Source organism: Calonectris borealis, chromosome 24 (genome assembly GCF_964195595.1).
Source record: "Calonectris borealis chromosome 24, bCalBor7.hap1.2, whole genome shotgun sequence".
NCBI classification, from domain to species: Eukaryota; Metazoa; Chordata; class Aves; order Procellariiformes; family Procellariidae; genus Calonectris; species Calonectris borealis.
Genome location: NC_134335.1, coordinates 7,889,015 through 7,907,257, shown reverse-complemented (window position 1 = coordinate 7,907,257; position 18,243 = coordinate 7,889,015). Strand labels below are relative to the sequence as shown.

At 55.8% G+C, this 18,243-nt stretch overlaps 3 protein-coding genes across 12 annotated transcripts; 1 reads left to right on the top strand and 2 right to left on the bottom strand.

Annotated features, from left to right (window-relative positions):
- Positions 1 to 307: 307 nt before the first annotated feature.
- FAM118B (family with sequence similarity 118 member B) lies at positions 308 to 11,477 on the bottom strand. Of its 4 annotated transcripts, none has more exons than XM_075173090.1 (9): positions 11,393 to 11,477; positions 10,978 to 11,023; positions 6,967 to 7,044; positions 4,564 to 4,816; positions 3,950 to 4,177; positions 2,542 to 2,670; positions 1,891 to 2,176; positions 1,267 to 1,326; positions 308 to 1,177 (listed from the first exon to the last, which is right to left on the bottom strand). In XM_075173090.1, the coding sequence occupies exons 3-9, from the start codon at positions 7,035 to 7,037 to the stop codon at positions 1,164 to 1,166; spliced, it is 1,041 nt and encodes a 346-aa protein (XP_075029191.1). In that variant the 5' UTR covers positions 7,038 to 7,044; positions 10,978 to 11,023; positions 11,393 to 11,477; the 3' UTR covers positions 308 to 1,163. The 4 variants fall into 4 exon arrangements, with proteins under 4 accessions (XP_075029191.1, XP_075029190.1, XP_075029192.1 ...); XM_075173089.1 differs by having other exon boundaries at positions 308 to 1,205; positions 11,393 to 11,430; XM_075173091.1 differs by lacking the exon at positions 10,978 to 11,023 and having other exon boundaries at positions 11,393 to 11,443.
- On the bottom strand, positions 10,612 to 14,985 carry LOC142092723 (cryptochrome-2-like). Its single transcript, XM_075173103.1, has 10 exons — positions 14,780 to 14,985; positions 14,508 to 14,702; positions 14,310 to 14,428; positions 14,038 to 14,192; positions 13,807 to 13,947; positions 13,514 to 13,681; positions 13,287 to 13,427; positions 13,053 to 13,204; positions 11,568 to 12,981; positions 10,612 to 11,023 (listed from the first exon to the last, which is right to left on the bottom strand). The coding sequence occupies exons 1-9, from the start codon at positions 14,983 to 14,985 to the stop codon at positions 12,645 to 12,647; spliced, it is 1,614 nt and encodes a 537-aa protein (XP_075029204.1). The 3' UTR covers positions 10,612 to 11,023; positions 11,568 to 12,644.
- TIRAP (TIR domain containing adaptor protein) lies at positions 11,790 to 18,116 on the top strand. 7 transcript variants are annotated; one of them, XM_075173101.1, is made up of 6 exons: positions 12,155 to 12,243; positions 15,595 to 15,681; positions 16,182 to 16,249; positions 16,547 to 16,601; positions 16,883 to 17,482; positions 17,622 to 18,116. In XM_075173101.1, exons 4-6 carry the CDS (start codon positions 16,595 to 16,597, stop codon positions 17,663 to 17,665), a joined length of 651 nt encoding a protein of 216 aa, XP_075029202.1. In that variant the 5' UTR covers positions 12,155 to 12,243; positions 15,595 to 15,681; positions 16,182 to 16,249; positions 16,547 to 16,594; the 3' UTR covers positions 17,666 to 18,116. The 7 variants fall into 7 exon arrangements, with proteins under 7 accessions (XP_075029200.1, XP_075029202.1, XP_075029197.1 ...); XM_075173100.1 differs by having other exon boundaries at positions 12,198 to 12,287; XM_075173099.1 differs by lacking the exons at positions 12,155 to 12,243; positions 16,547 to 16,601 and adding an exon at positions 11,790 to 11,867.
- Positions 18,117 to 18,243: the final 127 nt, after the last annotated feature.

The following is an 18,243-nucleotide window of genomic DNA, read 5'->3' as shown; positions in this document are numbered from 1 at the left end:
TAGACCAGCTTAGGGAGGACACAGGAGTGACTTTGGTCAGGGGCGAGCAGGATAGCCGCTGCTCAGCGGCAGCGTTAGAAGATCTGGATGTTAACGTCGCTGCTCGTGGCAGCTCTACCGAAGCAGATAAACCAAAAATGGCGACGGCCTGCGCTGGGCTGGAGGGGAGACGCTAAATTGCCTTAAGGTCCCCGTTTCTGTCGTCACCGGGACGCCGGAGCAGGGTACCCGGACACCGCGTATTTGGGCAGGAGCCGGAGAGCTGCGGCAACTTGGTCCGATAGCGCTAATCGTGGCCGAAGGAAGGCCTGTCTCCTGCCCGCTGGCCTCAGCGTTATTTGCTAGTAAAAAGGAAAAAGAAAAATTAATACTGGAAGATAATGGTGGCTGCTTGCTGCTTTCCTGCACCCTTTCTCCCCCCTTCGAGTGCCTCTTGATCCCGGTCTGAAGTGCTACACTGAATAATACAAAACTCTCTTACGATGTCTTGTAGCTCTGTATCGCAGATGTGCTATAGTGCAATAAATTGAATGCTGTCTGCTGAGAGACATAATTTATATAAAATAAACTTCATAATTTGTTCTCTGTGTATAAATAACTTGCTGCTAGCCAGGATGTATTTTCTCCTCGGGGGCGCGGGGGGAGACGAACTCCTGCCTGTGTGAGGTGTTTGAAAGGGCGTGTAAATCACACACCAGCCAAAAGTTAAGTGAACAGGCCTTTAATACAAGCTTCAACATACAAAATACTGTACAGTATAAAGACAGGACTAGAAAACTAGAGCTTCAAGTAAAAAAAAAAAAAAACCGCTCAAGTTTCATTTTTTTTTTTTTTAATTGAAAAGTACAGAATACAAAAGCACTAAGTATGAAATTAGAGGAGGCCGCAGCTCCCTCGGGGAGACCGCGCTCCCCGGGCGCGCGCAGCCTCGATAAAAAGACAAATTACTACGTTAAACCAGGCGTCCGTCCGAGGAGGCTCTGCCCCGGCCTCTCCTTCCTGCCTGAACCGTCCCGCTCGGCGCGTCCGGGTGGCAGCTGGAGAGCCGGGGGCTTCGCCTCTCCCCTAGACTGGCCTTAAACCGCGCGGGCCTCCCGGCTCTGGCTTAGGCCCGTCCTAGGGAGTCCCCCGCCGCGGCACGGGTCCTGGGGCGAGGCCGACGCTCAAGTGCTGCATCCTGCGGGAAAGGAAAGGCTCTTCAAGGCCTGCCGGAGCGGCGGCGGGGCTAGAAAGGGCGAAGCCTCCCTCCGCTCGGGAGAGTTTTACCTTTTATCTCGGGGCGGGCAGCGGCAGAGCCGTTCAGCCGCTGTCCCTCCTTAGGCACACCTAGGAGAGAGCAGAGAGCAACCGCCGGGTGGAACGGCAGCCCCCGGGCGAACCGCCAACGCGCCGAGCGATGCAGGCGACCTGCCGGCAAGGCTCTGGCTAGCAAACTCACTTCTTTTCCCCATTTTTACGATTTATTAGCAAGATGTCTTGTATGTTAAAGCATTAGCTCAGTCCGAGTCGCACGAAGGTCAGCGAGACCAAACGGCAAGACTGAAATGCCCTTTCCTTTCACTAGAAGGGAATAAACGACGGCAGCTGCGCATGAAAAACAACGTTTGGATGTGTGGGAAGCACCAGAGCTGTTCAAACCATAAGAAAATACAGCGATTTTATAAAAGTAAACCCCAAATCCAGCTACGCTTGCAGACAATTTTTTTGGGGCAAAAAAAAAAGCTTAAGGAGTAACACAGCATAGAGAATAGGGGCTATTAACACTGCCTACACCCCAAAGTCCACGGTGACAGTCAAGAACCGCGCTGCGTACGACAGGATCCCCGAGTTAAGTGCGGAGACGGTGGACGTGCGCGGCCAGCCATCCCGCACAGCCCGCAATCCCTGTACCTGTTCGACCCCGCATGGCGATCTCGCTCGTCAGCCTCTCAAAGTACTCGGGCAAGTCTGCGTATTCATCTCCGTAGGAAATCACTTTAATCCCTTTGTCCAGCATGTTCTCACGGAGCTTCTTAAACTCATCCACGTCTCCCCTCCGTACGAGCATGAAGTGCTCCAGGTCTGACTTGTGCTTCACAGCCTCTAAAAACAGGGCCTGAAACGTGGTGTCATCAACAGTCCAACCACAGCCCAAGAACAGGAATGACTTATTTTCATACAGCTTCTGAATCTCTCGCTTTAAAAAAGGGAAAGATGTTCTTAGTCAAGGCGAGTCTTATCTTCACAAGGCGCAAGAGACAGCATCTGCCTTGTCACTGATGAGACGCTTCAGCAGCGTCCTCATTCAATCACCCTCCACGCAAACGCCGCGAGGTGTTTTTGCAGGTTAGCGGGCTGGAGAATCCCTCCCTCCTATTTCACAAAATTAAGGACTCTCCCACCACCCTTAAAGAAGCTCCTTAAAGAAGCCCAGTCTTTAAACTCCGCTGAGCCCACGGCCGGTTAACATACGGGCCTGCCAGGAGCTCGCGTGGGAAGCGGGATATGTATATAGAGAACGTATGGGACCCCAAAGTACGCCCTGCAGGGAGAAGGCCTCACCATGACCTCGGTGTTGCGCAGCACGTTCTGGTAGCCGGCCGGGTGGAGCACTATGCCGCTGGGGTTGGTGTAAACGCCGTGGATGTGCAGGACGCTAAGCTTCCTCTTCTCTTGCGCCCACTCCAGCACCTGCGCAAAACAAACCCCTCCAGAAATGTTAGCGAGCGCATCGCGTTAGCTTCCACGGCGCCGTTAAAAACACCATGTTTCAAAGAGGCAGCTTCTTCCTCGCGTTCCGTCTTATCTCCTCGAGAGGTCAGGAGTCCATCAGCCTCTACATCACGGCCCACGGCTACAGCCTGCGGCGCTTGTTTGGGTCAACGCTTCAACTGAACGGCGAATGCGATGGGAAGAGACCGAATCAATACACCGGACTCGGCAGAAAAAGGGGAAAAACTCTATAAATATTACGTCAGCATGTTTCTCAAGCCTACAAAGTTTATCTCTTGGCCCCTCTAGGCTCTGAGAAGCTCTGAGGGAGCTCAACAGCTGACCTTCATTTCAGAAAGCCACTTCTGAGGCTCGCGGTTTACTCCTGCAGACCTTAGCTCGTTTAAGCTTGTAATAATTAGAATGCTTATTTGTAACACTGTAAGTACTTGCAGATTAAGAGGTCATGCAGGAAACGTGAAGCACAGAAACGACTCGGAATGGAAAGAGACCAAGCACCGCACAGCACCTACACGTGGCGCGCGTTTAACAAGCAAACAGAAGGACCAGATGCTCCCCACCAGTAAAACCCACGGTGGGAGGATGAGGCGGACTGGTGGCGAAGAGCTCAGGGTTTCACAGCCTGATTTTCTGCCTGACTGGGGCAGAAGGAGGGAAGCTGGTGTGAAGCGAGCAGCAACGAATCTGAGAGCACGGCAAGAAGAAGCCGGCGCACGCGGAGTGACCCAGCAGGAGCCATCCAGCCTTTTCAGAAAGAGGACACGGGGCAAGAGGGAAGCCTGGAAGGCCGCAGCCCCGAGAACGCGCCGTCACAAAAAGCACTCCGCAGCACGTTATAAAAATAGAACGGTCAGCTTTGTGTCTCGCGCGGAGTTTCCCGTGTCGGTTAGAAACGACAACCCAAGCCTTATGTGGAAGCGAGGCTTGCGGTACTTCAGCAAGGCCAAGCCAGACGTTTCAAGGCCAGAGATCAAAGAAATACCAGGCTTAAGGGCTCCTCCTGAGCAATGGATGTCAGCCAGCAAGCACAGCATTTCAGGAACGAGCATTCGTCTTCATTCCTCTGCTCACTGCCCCAAATGGTCAGAGCCTCTGCTTGGAGTTTGTCTAACACGGTTTAAATTACTACGAACAGCACAATCCCCTCACGCGGGCGTGAGGGCACATCCCGCAGCCGCCACTGTCCTGCGCTGTCCCAGCTCAGCCCTGACATTTAAAAAAAATCATCATCGTTTACCTTCTTTTCATCAGTCAGGTCAAGAGACTCCAGATGCTTCCCCTGGTGTGCTGCGTACAGTTCCAGCAGGTTATCAAAGTTTGTGGTTAACACAAGTGCCCCGTTTTCCATTAAGTGAAGCACAGACTGAAGCAGCTGCTTCCCAGAATCTTCCATTTTAGATTCCAGGTCATCAAACACCTCGTATAAACAGTCTTTGAAAAAGGTTGAGCGAACATTGCTTGTGCGCTGAGAAGGGGAGACAGATTAAGATCAGAGCCTGGCTTCTTTTAACGCTTCATGCCAAACGACTCGATGAAAAACTACCCGCATATTTCTCGAAGACCTCCGCAAAGCTATCGGTCCTTGTGTGCAAACACAGAGCGCCCACTGCACTGAGGTGGATGCTCCCCCCCAGCATCCTCCGAGAGAAATACCCAAAAGCTGGCGTCTGCGGCAGAGTTACGTCTCGGGAACCCGGCACAGTAACTGCACTCGTGGTTCCTTGTAGACAGAGGAATCGTTGGAGAGGGGGGCACGCCGGAGAACCAAATTTGGCTATTTCCAAAAGCCAAATCCTATGCTCAGGGTGGGGTAACGCATATTTACATACAACGCTACAAGCACACACTCACCGGAGACAGCTTCTGGATAAGGTCGTGGGCAACATGAACCAAGTTCTTGTCTTCGTGGAGACACTTCTGAAACCGTTTGCTCTCTTCATCTTCCAGGAGATCAAAGTCAATAGCAGCATCCAGGAGGGCCTGGATTAACCCCTTCCAAGACTTCAGCGCTGGGACCTGGGGAGCAACTGCCGCACTGATTCCTGTCCCGATCACCAAAACAAGTTCCCGAGGCTTCTTGGTTTTGAGGCTTGGCAACAGCTTCCTGCAAGAGGAGAAAGTAGCACAGCTGGTACCATCATAGATGGAAGGGTGTCTCGGGTCGTGGAACATGCAGACCGAGGACGAGGGAGGTACCCTCCGCCTAAATTTTGAACCAATGTGTCCATTAGGGTCCTCTGATAAACAGAGGATGAGAGGGGCAGCTCGGTATCCCTTAAGGACAGCGCGCAGCTCCACCACAAATCAATACCACAAATGCCCACAATTACAAGGTACGTAATTACAACATATTTGGCAATCGAGTCCGTTACCGAGACGGTTACTAGGGAAGTCAATACCGCCCCGGAATACTTCTGAAGCAAAGCTAATCCAGTTAAAATTTGGAATAAGGGAGGTCTTGTTAATAGTAGTTACCTGGAAGCTAGCAGAAAGGCTGGAGACAGTGGAAAAGGTGTGGTGAGCCATATGGAATATGTTATCAATGGCTGTAGAGACACATACATACTCTTTCCGTACCGACACAAAGCACGCATCGGACCTCCACGCGGGGAGTAAACACAACCGTGACTGCGCCTGGTTTAAACAAGGTGCTAAACTGGGGCCTGAAGATGGCCGCCCCAGTTACCCCAGCACAAAAGGAAGGAAGTGAAGGCTTCCTCCCAGCTCTGCCCTGCAGAGGACCTTCCCACCTCCGGCCCCTCTCCGCTGAGAAGACCCCTCAGCGGGACGTTGCTGTACCAGAAATCCCTTCCCTGTTACGCTTGCAACGTAAGCGGGATGCTCGAGGCCAATGTTTTGGAAGCCCAGATGATACAAAGAGCCTCATGAAAGAGCTGCGGGGCTGTATTCTCCCTCCTCCTCCTCCCCTCTTCCTTATTTTTCTAGCTTCACACCTGCACAGCCCTTTTAAATTTGACGCTTATTATTTATTAAGTAGATGTGCTTCTTCCCGTCATGCCTTGCCTGGTGTCAAGCTGCTTTTCCGAAGCAGGGGATCAGTTCCAGCTTCCCAGAGGATGGAAGCAGCAGCCCAGGGGGGCAGCTCATTTGGAAGGAATGTTTTTTATCTGCAAACACGTGATATTTAGCGAAAAGGGGAAAGGAAACCGACACCACGCAGATGGAGCTTTGCCTTCCCTCCGCTACTGCCTACGAAAACAGACGAGTTAACCCTTTTCTTGAGGAGGTCTTCACTGTTAGTGGTGATAAATGCGTTTTAATTTTGGGACTGCAAGCCTCGCCCACAAAGAATAAATTAGTATTCATGCTAATGAGCTAGTATAAAAACACAACCAGAAACCTAGGGACTGAAATCCAAAAAAATAACAAATACCCAAGTCTTAACGCCCTATGCGACAGCTCTGAAAGAGGCATTCTGTTCCCATGCTGATAAGCACACTTGTTTCTACCCTGATATCCTAAGCAAAGAAAAAATAATGTCCCAGCCTCTTTTCTGCTCATTCTACAGTCACTGGACCAACCTGGAGACCAGGGCTCCCTCACAGAAATGATTTTCCAGCCCTTCATAAGTCGTAAATAAATCAATTAGTGGAAGACAACTCCCTAGATGAATTAGCTGCTCGTTTGCAGACGGCGATGCCTTAATTTCTGAGCCCGTGCTATCGCAGCAGCCACAGTAACCAACCTTGGGTGGAAAGAAGCGTGGGTATGCCCCAAGTTAGCATCATGCTCCAGTCCCTGCTTGCAGAACTGTGAGACGACCTACTTATTAGTATGGGGAGCCTCCAGAGTGGAATTATTTAGCCTTTACATGCAGCAAAATCATACTAATTTGAGTAATTGCCCGTCCTCCCGGGAACCGCCGTCCAACTCAAGTGAAGAAGCACGACTACCGCATCTGACGTGACCCTACGTGTGGACAGGACCTGAGCTAGGGTCAACACCGATCAAAACCACGCAGGCAGTACAGTAAAACAAGCTTTCTGTGCAACCATGCATCCCGGCTTAGGGGTTAAAAAAAAAACCAGCAAAGAAGTACGTTCTGGGTGTTAAGGTCTTTGTTCCACGCACCGCAGGAAAATACTGGTTACAGGGCACGGCTAGAGACAGCGCGCTTTTCTTGGATCAGCAACTGACTGCTCGGTGCCAAGTGTCATGCTCTTTAAAGAACAATGCAAGGTTACGGAAAAAGCTCTTATTAGAAGAAATTCACTGGAGTAGAATCGAATTTACCTGGGCTTTTTTGCAGGTGGCATTCCATCTTCCAACAATGTTTCTTTACCCAGGCTCACCGTAGAAGCCATCCAGTTTCTATAGTAGACAAATCACCACAAGCAAAGTCACTACATATATGCAATACGACGTGGAACAGACCACAGGTTTTTGTCGAGCCAGCTTTTCATGGGTGGATAAATACTGGGGTTTGTTATCTTTATGAGATCACCTTTGGGCCGAGAATTGCACTTTTTTGTTTCTGAACTTTGCCCTGCGGCTCTCATCCGCTTCCTTAACTTCCTTTACAATGAAGCTTGATAAAATCGTAGGGCTGTTTTGTACAAAACCGGGTTGCAATCGCCACTGGCAGACCAGTCTGCCAGACCCTTCATTTCGCCTCGGCCGTTCGTCTTTGCCCCAGAGCCCGTACCTCGGAGCAGGCGCTCCCCCCTTCCCAGGAGATGCCCGTTAGCAAACTTGCTGCTTGGGAACACAGCGGGAGAGAAGAAAGACAAAAAGATTTTTGTTGGCCACAAAGAGCCACCGAGAGCATTTCATTCTCCGGTGATGAGAGAAGGATCATCCAGCCCGCCATACGTCTGCAGGCGGTGGGACGTGACCTTAAAGCCCGCGGAAAGGAAGTTATACGTCTGAGAACTCTTTCAAGCCACAACGCAAAGGTCTGCCAGCACACGGTCCTCTCCCACTCTGCTTCTCCAAAACAAGACTATTAAAAGGGAAAGAAAACAGACAGAACTGTTCACCCTGATCCATTTTTTTCTTGCCAGTTGTAATGAAAAGTCCAGCAAAAATTCTGCTAGGCCGGCTTTAGCCAAAAGGAAACGCTGTGCAAGAGCTGCTGGCCCAAAATCACAGTTTTTTACAGGTATCGCAGCCTCACTGACATTGTCCTACAATGAAACCTCAGCTGTGCCGCAAACGTCGGCGGGGATCATTTAAGAAATCGTCCCCATAATCTAGATAACTGTCATCTTTCAATGCGGGATGATGAAAACAGGGCACACCGACTCTCGCAGATGCTCAGATACAGTATGCTTGCCAGCCTTTCATTTCTGACCACTTCTGAAAACTTTATAATTATCATTACAATAATAATATATCATCATAATAATAATAATATAATAATATTATAACACCTTAGAGAGCTGTTCTTAATAATAATGTAATTATAACACCTCAGAGAGCTGGTCTTCACAACCTGCCTCCCGAAACACCACTTAGCGTACACTGCCCATCACCTCAAATAATCCGATTTTTATTTTACTGTAGAGCCCAGATTTTGGATAAAAGTTTCAAACGCATTTGGCAAGCGAGGAACCAGGCTCGCACCTCCCGGGTTTACAGGCTCCGCGCTCGCAAGGCCCTGAGCCTCCTCCGTCGCACACCCTTTTGAACGTTGTACCCTGTGTTTTTCCAACCTCCCGTCGAGCCCGACAGCACTTTGACGCTGTTCTGACAACGAATCTCCGCAGACTCATGGCCCCCGCACGCCTGCAAGCATCAGGCCATGGGGTGAACCGTTTCGGGGAGTTAAACCGCTGGGAAAACACCCGCTCCGAGGCGGTGTCTCTCGGGGACGCATGATCAGTCTGGCAGTAACATCAAACTCGCCCTGAGTGAATACGGCCAAGCACAACCAGGATGGAAAACATCAAGGGGGAAAAAAACCTTCTTTTTTTTCTCTTTCCAGTAGGGTAAGACCTCTCACTTTGGATTAGCTGATTCTTCTGGAAGAACAGGCTAGTTCCACAAAGCCAGCCAGATTTTAATTAACAGTGCAAAGGCAGTTTAGACGAGCTAGGGACTAAACACGTCACCTTCGTTAACGGGAATATTTAAGAAGGTAGTTTGTGAAAAGCAGCACGCTGAACTCCCGCTGCTGTCCAGGTCTGCCCTCAGCCCCCTCCGAAGGTAAAACCTTCCCCAGCTTCTCCACCGGCTTAGTTTATGGATATAATTTAAGTTTATATTAGCTTTACCTTGCGAACGATCCGCCAAGTCTCAAATATCAAGCCTGTTTATGAACTCCTCCCTAGGCCTTCCCCCGTTTTGCTTGTTCACCTGCCGGAGCACTGCTCCCGTTTCGCTCGTCCTACACATTTGCATCACTTTAAGCTGCAGAAATGGAGTCATCAATTCAATTTTTAAGTGCCTCTAAAGCACTAAGGACATTTCAAAAGTCATTTTGAACTTAGGAAAAACCATCTTTTGTAATTATAGTTACCAAGAAATGGTTGTCTAATATAACAAACTTCAATCTTCATTTCTATTTAATGCAGATAGCCAAAAAGGAAAAAAACCAACAGAAATACCTAGTCGTCTTCTGTCTCCAAAAAAAGTGCTTATTTCTCTTAAGAACAAATCTTGGAAATTCAGCCAAAAAATTTAAACCTCTAGATTTTAGGCCGGGGGAGCAGGTCTGCTTTCCGGGGGGACTGATCACCCCGCCACCGTCGAGGTAACCGAAATGAAAGAGCGTTACCTCAGAGCGTGGCACCACCGCCGCAGGGGAAAAAAGCAGCAAGGAGCAGGAGCGACGGGCACTTACAAGATCAGAAGCGTCTCTCCAGTCTTCCTCCTCGGGACGTCGGGAGCTTTCCAGCTATCTAGACTACAGGGAGCCAGAGAGAGCGTAAACATCGAGCTCCGCGGGTTCTCTCCTGTCACAGCGCTGTCTCTCATCACCTTTATTAATGGCGCTACGCTTATCGAGTCCCCGCATAGGTTTGCGGCGTTCTCCTTCTCCTCCACGCCGAAGAAATCAGTTAATTTATCCTAAAGCCCTTGAGGTAATGGATTTCAGCAAGGAACCGTTGCTTTAAACAATGCCCAAGTCGCCAACACTGAATAAACCTAACCACAACAATTCCATATGTAATACAAAGAAGACACATCCAGCTGCGAAAACGCCTGAAACACCGATGTATCCCAGCTAAAACCTAAACAAAGCATACATCAAATTAACGCTGACGCTCGCGCTTGAGTGTATATTTACAAAAACCTTGCCATAACTCTAAGGAACGCGCAGAACAGGACTACACCGCTCAATGTCAGACCCCGGGAAATTTAGGAGACGTTTTCTCCATCAAAAGAGATGGGGAAGTCACTGCGGACGCCCTTTGCCTGTCTCCACGCTCCGCACCCAATACACCTGCACGCTAGACCTGGACGTTTAAAGTTTAAAGAAAGTAAAAACTGTGTGCTTCCAGCTCAATGCTCGAAGAGGGGCTCCTCTGGAACAGCCCCCTCAAATTATATAAAGAAGCAAGTACAAATTAATTGCTCATCAATTGTTTTTAGCTTCTTTGAGCGCTGAGAAAAACTACCACCAGGCGTAATTCAGATCTCCTTTTTAAATTAAGTTGCTTTAAGACGTTGGGATAAGACAAACGTTACATTATAGTTTAAAACCCGCTCTATTTCAGCTGGAAGAATCCGAAAGGACCTTAATGAGTCGTCCCTGGCCGATTCCCAAGTTCTGTCCCTCCACGTGGGAGTCGCAATTGGAGCACGGCTCGTCAAAGCCGTCCTAGAAAGGGACAGGCTTCAGACATAACGGGGACTGGCGGCGCAAGGAAAACAAGCCCTGCTTCTATTCGTGTCGACGTTACGAACACAAGATTCAGCCTCCTCGGATGCGAGTGAAAATACATCAGAGGTTTTTATTTAATGCTGCGATTCTCCGTGCGCATCGGGCTCCCGCCGGCTTTGTGAAAAAGGAGAGGGACTGACACAGCGAAGCCTGCAAGAGGTCTGTATCCCAACAAACGGACACAGGAGCCTGCGTTGTCTGACAGGCGCCAGGCCAAGGCGTGCAGACGTAGGCTCGCTTCCGTCCCCCTGATTGAAGCCCCAGCAGACGAGGCTGCGGGACGGCCCTCAAGCAGGCGATTCCGCATGCAGGGCTGGCTTTCCAGGAGTGTTTCTGGAAAGCAAACCGGGCCGGACATGCTGTTGGGATGGGGGGGTTTGCCACCTTCAGGGATGCCCGGCGCTTCGAGGCCTTACCTTTCCTCTCCGCTGCGCCCCCTCCTCGCCCCCTCTCACACTAAACCTGAGGGAAAAGCAAGAACAGGGTATTTCAGCGGGCAGGGAGGAGGCCGAGGCTCCTTGTGAGGGGGGAAAACGTCTCAGAAAATGCCTTTTCAAGAGGGCGGCGGCGCGGGTGCGGGGGGGCTCACAGAGGTGAGGCCGCCCCCCGGCCCCCTCGCTCCCCGCCGGCCCCCTCGGGCTCACCCCTGGCTCCCTCGCTCCGCAGGCACCCCCGCAGGCCCGCTCCGAAGGGACGGAGCGCCCGCCGCTCCCCGCCGTCACGGCGGCCATCGGGGCTCCCCTCACGGCGGCCGCCTCCCCGCCGCGCGCGCGCGAGACCCCGGCCCGCCGTCGCCATGGCAACGTCCCCCCCCCCCCGCCCCGCACGCACCTGGCGCCGCGCGCCCGGCCCCATGAGGAGACGCCCGGCCGCCGCGCCTCGCGCCCCGCCTCCTGGGATTGGCCCGCCCCCTTCCGCCCCGCCCTCTCATTGGCTCGTAGAGGAAGAGGCGGGACTATCGCGTTTCCGCCCGGGGGGGAAGAGGCGCGCGTGCGCGAGAATTCACCTGTATTCTCGCGATTCTTCGGGGAGCTATAAAAGACGGCGGGCGCATGCGCATGGGCAGTTGCGGCCTGTGCGCGGCGGCGGAGGTTTGCGTGGCGGCCGCTTGTCAGGTCGCGGTGTCAGGGGCCTGGGTGCCGTCCCCCTCGCCCCCTTCGGAGTGAGTCAGGCCTCGGTAGCTTCTGTTGGAGGAGGTGTTGTAGGCCTGTGGGCGCGACTGTGCCCTGTTACAGCTCAGGGGCCTTCCTTCCTTGAGTCCTGGCTGCCTCCCGTGTCTGTGCGACGGTGTCTGCGGCCCTGTGAGGTAGTAAGAGCAGCGCTGGGCCTCGGTTGGCTGCCGCGGTGCTTTCGAGCACCCGTGCAAGGAGTTTGGGTGTACTCAGAGCTTTTCAGGAAGAGAAGCTGTTCTCTGGCTGGCAGGGTAGCTGTGCATCGCTTTGTATTGGCGCCATAAATAAAACGTGTTGATGGTGGGTGTATTTAGAGACAACAGTAGCCTTATTTTCTCACCTGAACACCTTTCCAGGGCCTGGCTCTAACCCTGCCTCGCACTCACCCTATTCTCAACCCATTTCTTAATACTCTCCGCAGGCACTCGAGTAAACCGCAGGCTTCCCCCTGATGACCGGTGGTACTGTAGCCGAAACAAGCCGGCGGATTTCAACGTGGTGCTGCTGCTGGTGGGTCAAGGCATGTTGTGAACCAAGCTGCGCTTGCTTAATTGGTCTGTTCCCTTTAATAATGATTATATTATAGCTAAGGTAGCGGGGGAGGTTGATCCAGTGGGCTGTTGCCCCTCGGGGACTTGGGTCTGCGGGCCGTGTGTGTCTCTGCGGCACGGTCCGGCAGCTCAGGGGTTTCCAGGTGGGGCTGACTCACCGGCACGGGTGACTTGCCCTCCTTTGGGGCACGTCCTCGGGTGGGGAGTTGATTTTTGGGGTGGTGGCAGCATTAAAGTTGTCAGTCCCAGGGTGGGAGAGGGGAAGGGATTAATTAAAGGAGTTGGTTGAGGAAAATGGGTCGGAATGGGATGAGTCGTGCCTGACCCTGACTGGCAGCTGCCTGGGGGTCCCCGTGGGACTCAGCGCTGCTCAATTTTGGGCTTTTTCCTTCGTGATTTGGCCACGGAGGGACCTGCCGGTGGCTTCTGCTTGGTGCCTGGAGGAGAGGAAGGCAGCCGGGGTGGCGGCAGGGCTGCGGAGGGAGCTCGGTGCCTCTTGGGGGACTCATTACCTTTCCGGGCACGGGCTGCCTTCATGCGCTCCAGGTTCCTCTTGCTTGCTGCCCCGTGCTCCACGATGGGCCGGGGGTAGTGGGTGCCCACCAGGCAGCCCGCCCGCTCCTGCACGGCCCGCGGCGCCTTCCAGGGCTCGTAGATGTACGCGGCGGGGAAATCCTTGAGGACAGGGAGGTATTTTCTACGGCGAGGGGTCAAAGCCACCAGGGAGGGCACCCCTCCATCTCGTGTGGCTTTGGGTTTCGCGCCTACCGAATGTATGCCCCGTCCCGGTCCGTCTTCTTGCCGAAGGTGATGGGCGAGTAGACGTGGAAGTATCGGTGGAAGAAGGCGCTGCCCGACAGCCACAGCCAGTTGCCGGCGTTGAGGGACCAGTCAGCGTCCAGCAGGAGGTCCTCAAAGACCTGCGGGACACAGCGGTGGCGTGGGGACGGGGTCCCCAAGAGCCTGGTTCATGCTGTTGGGTGTTGGGGGAGATCTCCTGACCTTCAGCCCTTCTTCCCAGGAGACCCAGAGGTCCCCGCGGGTGAGAAAGCAGGCAACGGCGTGCCGAGCAAGGTGGTGGATCCAGCCTTCGGCGCGCAGCTGGGTCATGATGGCGTCGATGAAGGGGTAGCCCGTCCGGCCCTGGTGTGGGGTGTTGGGGTTAGACAGGGCAGGGGAACATTTTTGGGGGGTTTGGAGGACTCGGGGCTTATTCCCGAGGGAAATACCTCCCTCCAGGCGCGGAGGTGCTGGGGGTTGTCGTCCCAGTCGACCTGCAGGCAGACGGGATTGCCGACCATCCGGTCGAAATTGGGGATGCTGGCGCCGGCGGTGTAGAAAAAATCCCTCCAGAGGAGCTGCCCGTGCAAGGAGACGGGGGGCCGGGAGTGCTCCCGCTGCCAGCGAAGGCAGGATCAGCCCCTCCGGCTGGGCTGGCCCCTGTCTTCTCCAGCCCCCCACCCCTTCTGCAGGGTCCCTCTGGCTCACCCTCCTCCCTCCCACCCCAAAAATGCAGCCTCACCCCCTGGTAGACTTCATCCAGCCGCCACCAGAAGGTGCGGACCGACAGGCAGCCGAATTTGAGATAGGGGCTGAGGACGGTGGTGCTGGGGCTCAGCGAGGTGGGCTCCGTCTCGGGCTTCTTGAAGCCGCACACCCAGGTCTGGATGAGGGACACACACTGGGGTTGTACTTTGGGATGGGGGGAGGTGAAGCAGCCCCAAAATTAGGGTGCTGGACGCCGAGCACTGACCGTCCTCTCCATGAGCGTGTCGAGCCGGGCAAGCGCCGCTGTCTCCCCGCCGGGGTAGAGGTGAGGACCCAGCTCGGCAGGGTCCTCGCCCAGCTCCTCCAAGGTGGGGACCCCGTAGTCGGCGTCGTGGCTGACCTGGCACGGGGTGCGGCAGCCTGGGGCGCCGTGTACAGTGGGGGTGTAACAACCATCACTCCGCTCCAGGGTGAACAGTGAAGGAGATGCTGACCCAGCTTTGTGCTCTACCCTCCCCAGGTCCACCCCATGCTCACCCTGGAGATGCTCCCGTGTGAGCGCTGGGGCCGGCTTCTCCGGGGGTCCGAGGGATGCCAGGAGGCTCTGCAGGCGCTTGTAGGTCAGGGGGGCTTTGCCATCGTTCAAGGCGAGGACTCTGGGGTGGGAGAGGGAGAGACACGCTCGGCACTGGGGCTGGATCCCCCGTACCCCGAGGGACGCTGCCATGCACCCACCTCTCGGTGTCGTAGAGGGTGTGGGACACCTCCCGGATCACCTCCACGCCGTGCCGGGCCGCCAGCTCGGCCACAGCGGTGTCACGCCGGCGGGCGGGGGGTTCGGTGTCCACCTCGAAGGTCAACCGTGTTGTCCCCCAGGCGTGGAAGAGATGGGGGAACACCTCCTCCGGGCAGCCCCGCACCACGAACAGCCTGCCGGGGAGCCGGGTGGGCACGAATCCCCTTCGAGACCCTCTCCCAAATCCCTTGGGAACGGCATCAGGACTCACCTGGAGCCCATTTCCCGCAGGCTCCCATCCAAGTCCCGCAGGGCATCGAGGAGGAACTGCCGGGCGTTGGCACCTGTCCGGCTGCTGGAGGGGTCGAGGATGAAGAGGGGATGAAGGCGATGGCAATCGGCGGCAGCTGCCAGCAGCGCCGGGTTGTCGTGCAGCCGGAGACCTTTCCGAAACCAGTGGATGGAGCTGTGCTGCATGGCGGGGGGTCCTGGGGGGATGCGACCTGGGAAAGGAGAGATGGGGGGCGATTTTGGGGGGGGGAAAAGCACCTTGTTTGGTAAATTTAACTCATAAAATAAGCGGGAGCGGCAGAGATGGACCCGTCTGTGTCTGGTTATAAAACCAGGGAGAGAAACGGGTCTGGGCTTGCTGGTGCGTGCCGGTGCCGGCAAGGGCTGGGCGCGGTGACGCCCATCTGGTGATGGCATCTGGCCGGTGGCGGATGTGGGAGGGAGGCCCCGGGGAGGGCTGGCTTCCCGACCCCGTGGGATCGCAGCCGACTTCCCCTGCCTGCGCTTCCGCATGCCCAGACGGAGCCTGGACCTGCCGGCAACTGGGGGGGGGGGGGGAGGGGGTGTGTGTCTCGGGGGGCCTGGGCTGCAGAGAGACGGGGTGGTTCCTCTGCTCTGTCCCTGGGGCAGCTGGTGGGTGCCCCCATCCTTCCCCGCCCCCCACTGTGGGGCCGCTCCATCAGGAACCGCTCCTGGATGGGGAAGCTGTAAGGATGGCTCAGCCTCGCCATTCCCTGCGATCCCATTAGGCTCCAGAGTGAACGTGCTGCATCCTATCTCTCCTTTCCCACCTAGGTGATCCGGGAAGATCTTCCTCCTTGCCAAACCCAGGGGCTGATGCATCTCCCTTCCCTGCTCCGGTGCCCGACTCCTGCATCCAAGGTAGGCATCCCCCAAATTTCCTCCCCGCCGATCACCATCCATGCTTGTCGTTCAAGCCACGCTCGAGCTTTTTGCTATTACTACGCGGTGGCTCACTTGGGGACTGTGGTTTCCGCGGGTGCGCCGGGGTCTTGCCGGCATTTGCTGTGGTCCTGCGCTGTTCTCGGGGTAGGGGAAAGGCTTCAGCGTGATATGGGGTGTTTTATTTCGGAAGGTGTGATGCAGGCAGTGGAAAACAGCAGCCACGTTTGCTCCCGGGGCTCGTTTCCCCCGTTGCTGCTCCTGGGTACCCACAGGGAGGGTCCGAGCACCCCAAACTGTGCCGGGAGCACAGTGCCGAGGCGTGGGCATGGCGTAAGCTGGCAAGGGACGGGCAGGGAGGCCGGGACAGGCATCACCGAGAACGCACGGATCTGGGCATCACCTGAGCCATCTTTGGTTTGCGAGCAGCCGGTCGATCCCCGGTGATCCCTGCTGATCCCCACTTCTCCCCTCCGCAGGATCCTTTCTCCGCCGCCGGGAATGAGGGTCTTTCCTGCCCGTCGGCGCTCAGCCTCGCTCGCTGCAGGTGGGTATCTCCGGTGGAGAGAGCCGGTAGCAGGCAGTGAAAGCGCAGGCAGGCAGGAGGGCCGCTTGAGCCGCTGCTTCCAGCCCTGCTTGAGGTCAAAACGCTCCTTCCCAGCAAATTTTGGGGAGGCAGAGGTGGAAAACCCTGCCGGGGGTGATTTTGGGGCTGCAGGTGAGCACCCCAGAGCTGCCTGTCCCTGGAATAAACCCGGCTGAGCTCCTGGGGCTGAGACCTGCTGCAGGGCGGTTCCTGCTCTCCTAATTTCTTTTTTTTTTAAACCCTTTTTTCTGCTGGCAGGAGAGGTTTCACGCCGGCGATCGGCGGCTGAGCAGTGCGCTGCCCACTATGGCCGGTGAGTGCAGGTTCGGTTTGTGCCGGGGCGGATAAACCCCTCCCCGCCGCAACACGAGGGTGCCCACGGGCCCCTCGCCGCGATGCGATAGCATGCGGCTGTCGGTGATAGCCGAGGTTTTAGGGGCTGGGGTGGTTTTTGGGGGGTCAGGGTGAGATCCCGCCCAGCTCTTTCCATCTGGAGGTGTCCCGCTGAGCCGGCGATGCCGCGCAAGCCCCTTGGGAAGCCCATGGGGGTGCTGAGCCCCCCCAAACCTCACCGTGGTCCCTCTGACTCTGCAGGCTGGTTTAGGCGGCTCCTGCACAAGCCCAAGCCCAGCTCAGTGGAGAGCAACCTCAACGCCAGCCGCTCTGCTTCGTCCTCACCTTCCTCATCCTCTGCCGAGAGCTCCGGCTCCTCTCCCGGCATGAGCCTGGCCAGGTCCGTCCGCTCGTCGCCTGTCTCGGTGCCGGACATCAACGCCTCGGGCAGCGCCCGGTGGGCCAAGAGCTACGACGTCTGCATCTGCCACAGCGAGGTGGACCTGGAGCTGGTGGAGGAACTGGTGTCCTACCTGGAAGGTCAACCCGAAAGCTTCCGTTGCTTCCTCCAGCTGCGGGACGCGGCGCCGGGAAGCGCGGTGGTGACGGAACTGTGCGACGCCGTTCAAAACAGCCACTGCTGGGTCATGCTCATCACCCCCGGCTTCCTCCGGGACCCTTGGTGCAAGTACCAGATGCACCAGGCGTTGGCCGAAGCTCCGATGGCCAACGGGCGCACCATCCCGGTGTTGAAGGACGTGGATCGGAAGGATTATCCCAAGGAGCTACGAAACCTCTACTACATCTACATGGCGCTGAAGGAGAACAGCTTCAGGCAGATCAGAGACACCGTCGTGCGCTGTGAGTACGCCGGGGGGTGCCGGCAGGGGTTGGATGCCGGTGAAACATCACTCCGGTGGCTGGGATTCCTTAAATTTATTTAAATAGTTGATTTTTAGATTAATTGGTTGCTAACGGGGCTCGTCTGCTGCCTCCACAGACCTCCAGGAGCTGTGCCGGAGCTCCCCGAGCAGGACGGAGTAGTGCCGCGAGCAGGCAGAGGCGTCCCCGCGGGCGCTTTCGGAGCTGCCACCACCGGGTCCGGGTGCGGCCACGTCCCGGCAGACCTCGGGGGCGAAGCCGGACCTCTCGGACCAGACCTGGGAACCGAAGAGGGGGAGGTCCCCGCGCCTTTGGGGGGACAGCGGCGCGGAGCCCGCCGACGGGGACAGGGACATCCTCCAGCGGGTCCCCGCTGCTCATCACGCAAACACTAAGCTCCGACGTCTCGTGGATCCGGGGGTCTTCAAAGCCGCTTGCGGCGGCGCACCCCTGGGGCGAGGGCCCGTCGCGGGGGGCTCGGACACCCCCCGGACCCCCAGTAAGCTGACATGGCGCCTGCCCCGTGGCGCTGGGCTGCGGGCAGGAAAAGGAGGGGCAGGCGCTGGCCGTGTCTTTGCACGGGACGATGAAAATGCAGAAGTTTTAAATTTAACTTTTTTTTTTTTTTTTCCTTAATCCCTTGGCTTGTGGGTTTGTGTCTGGAAGGAGCCCTGGGGGTAAGTGACCCCAAAGGGCCGGGGGGTTGATCCCTGGCCCGTGCGTGGGCTCCGCAGGGGTGG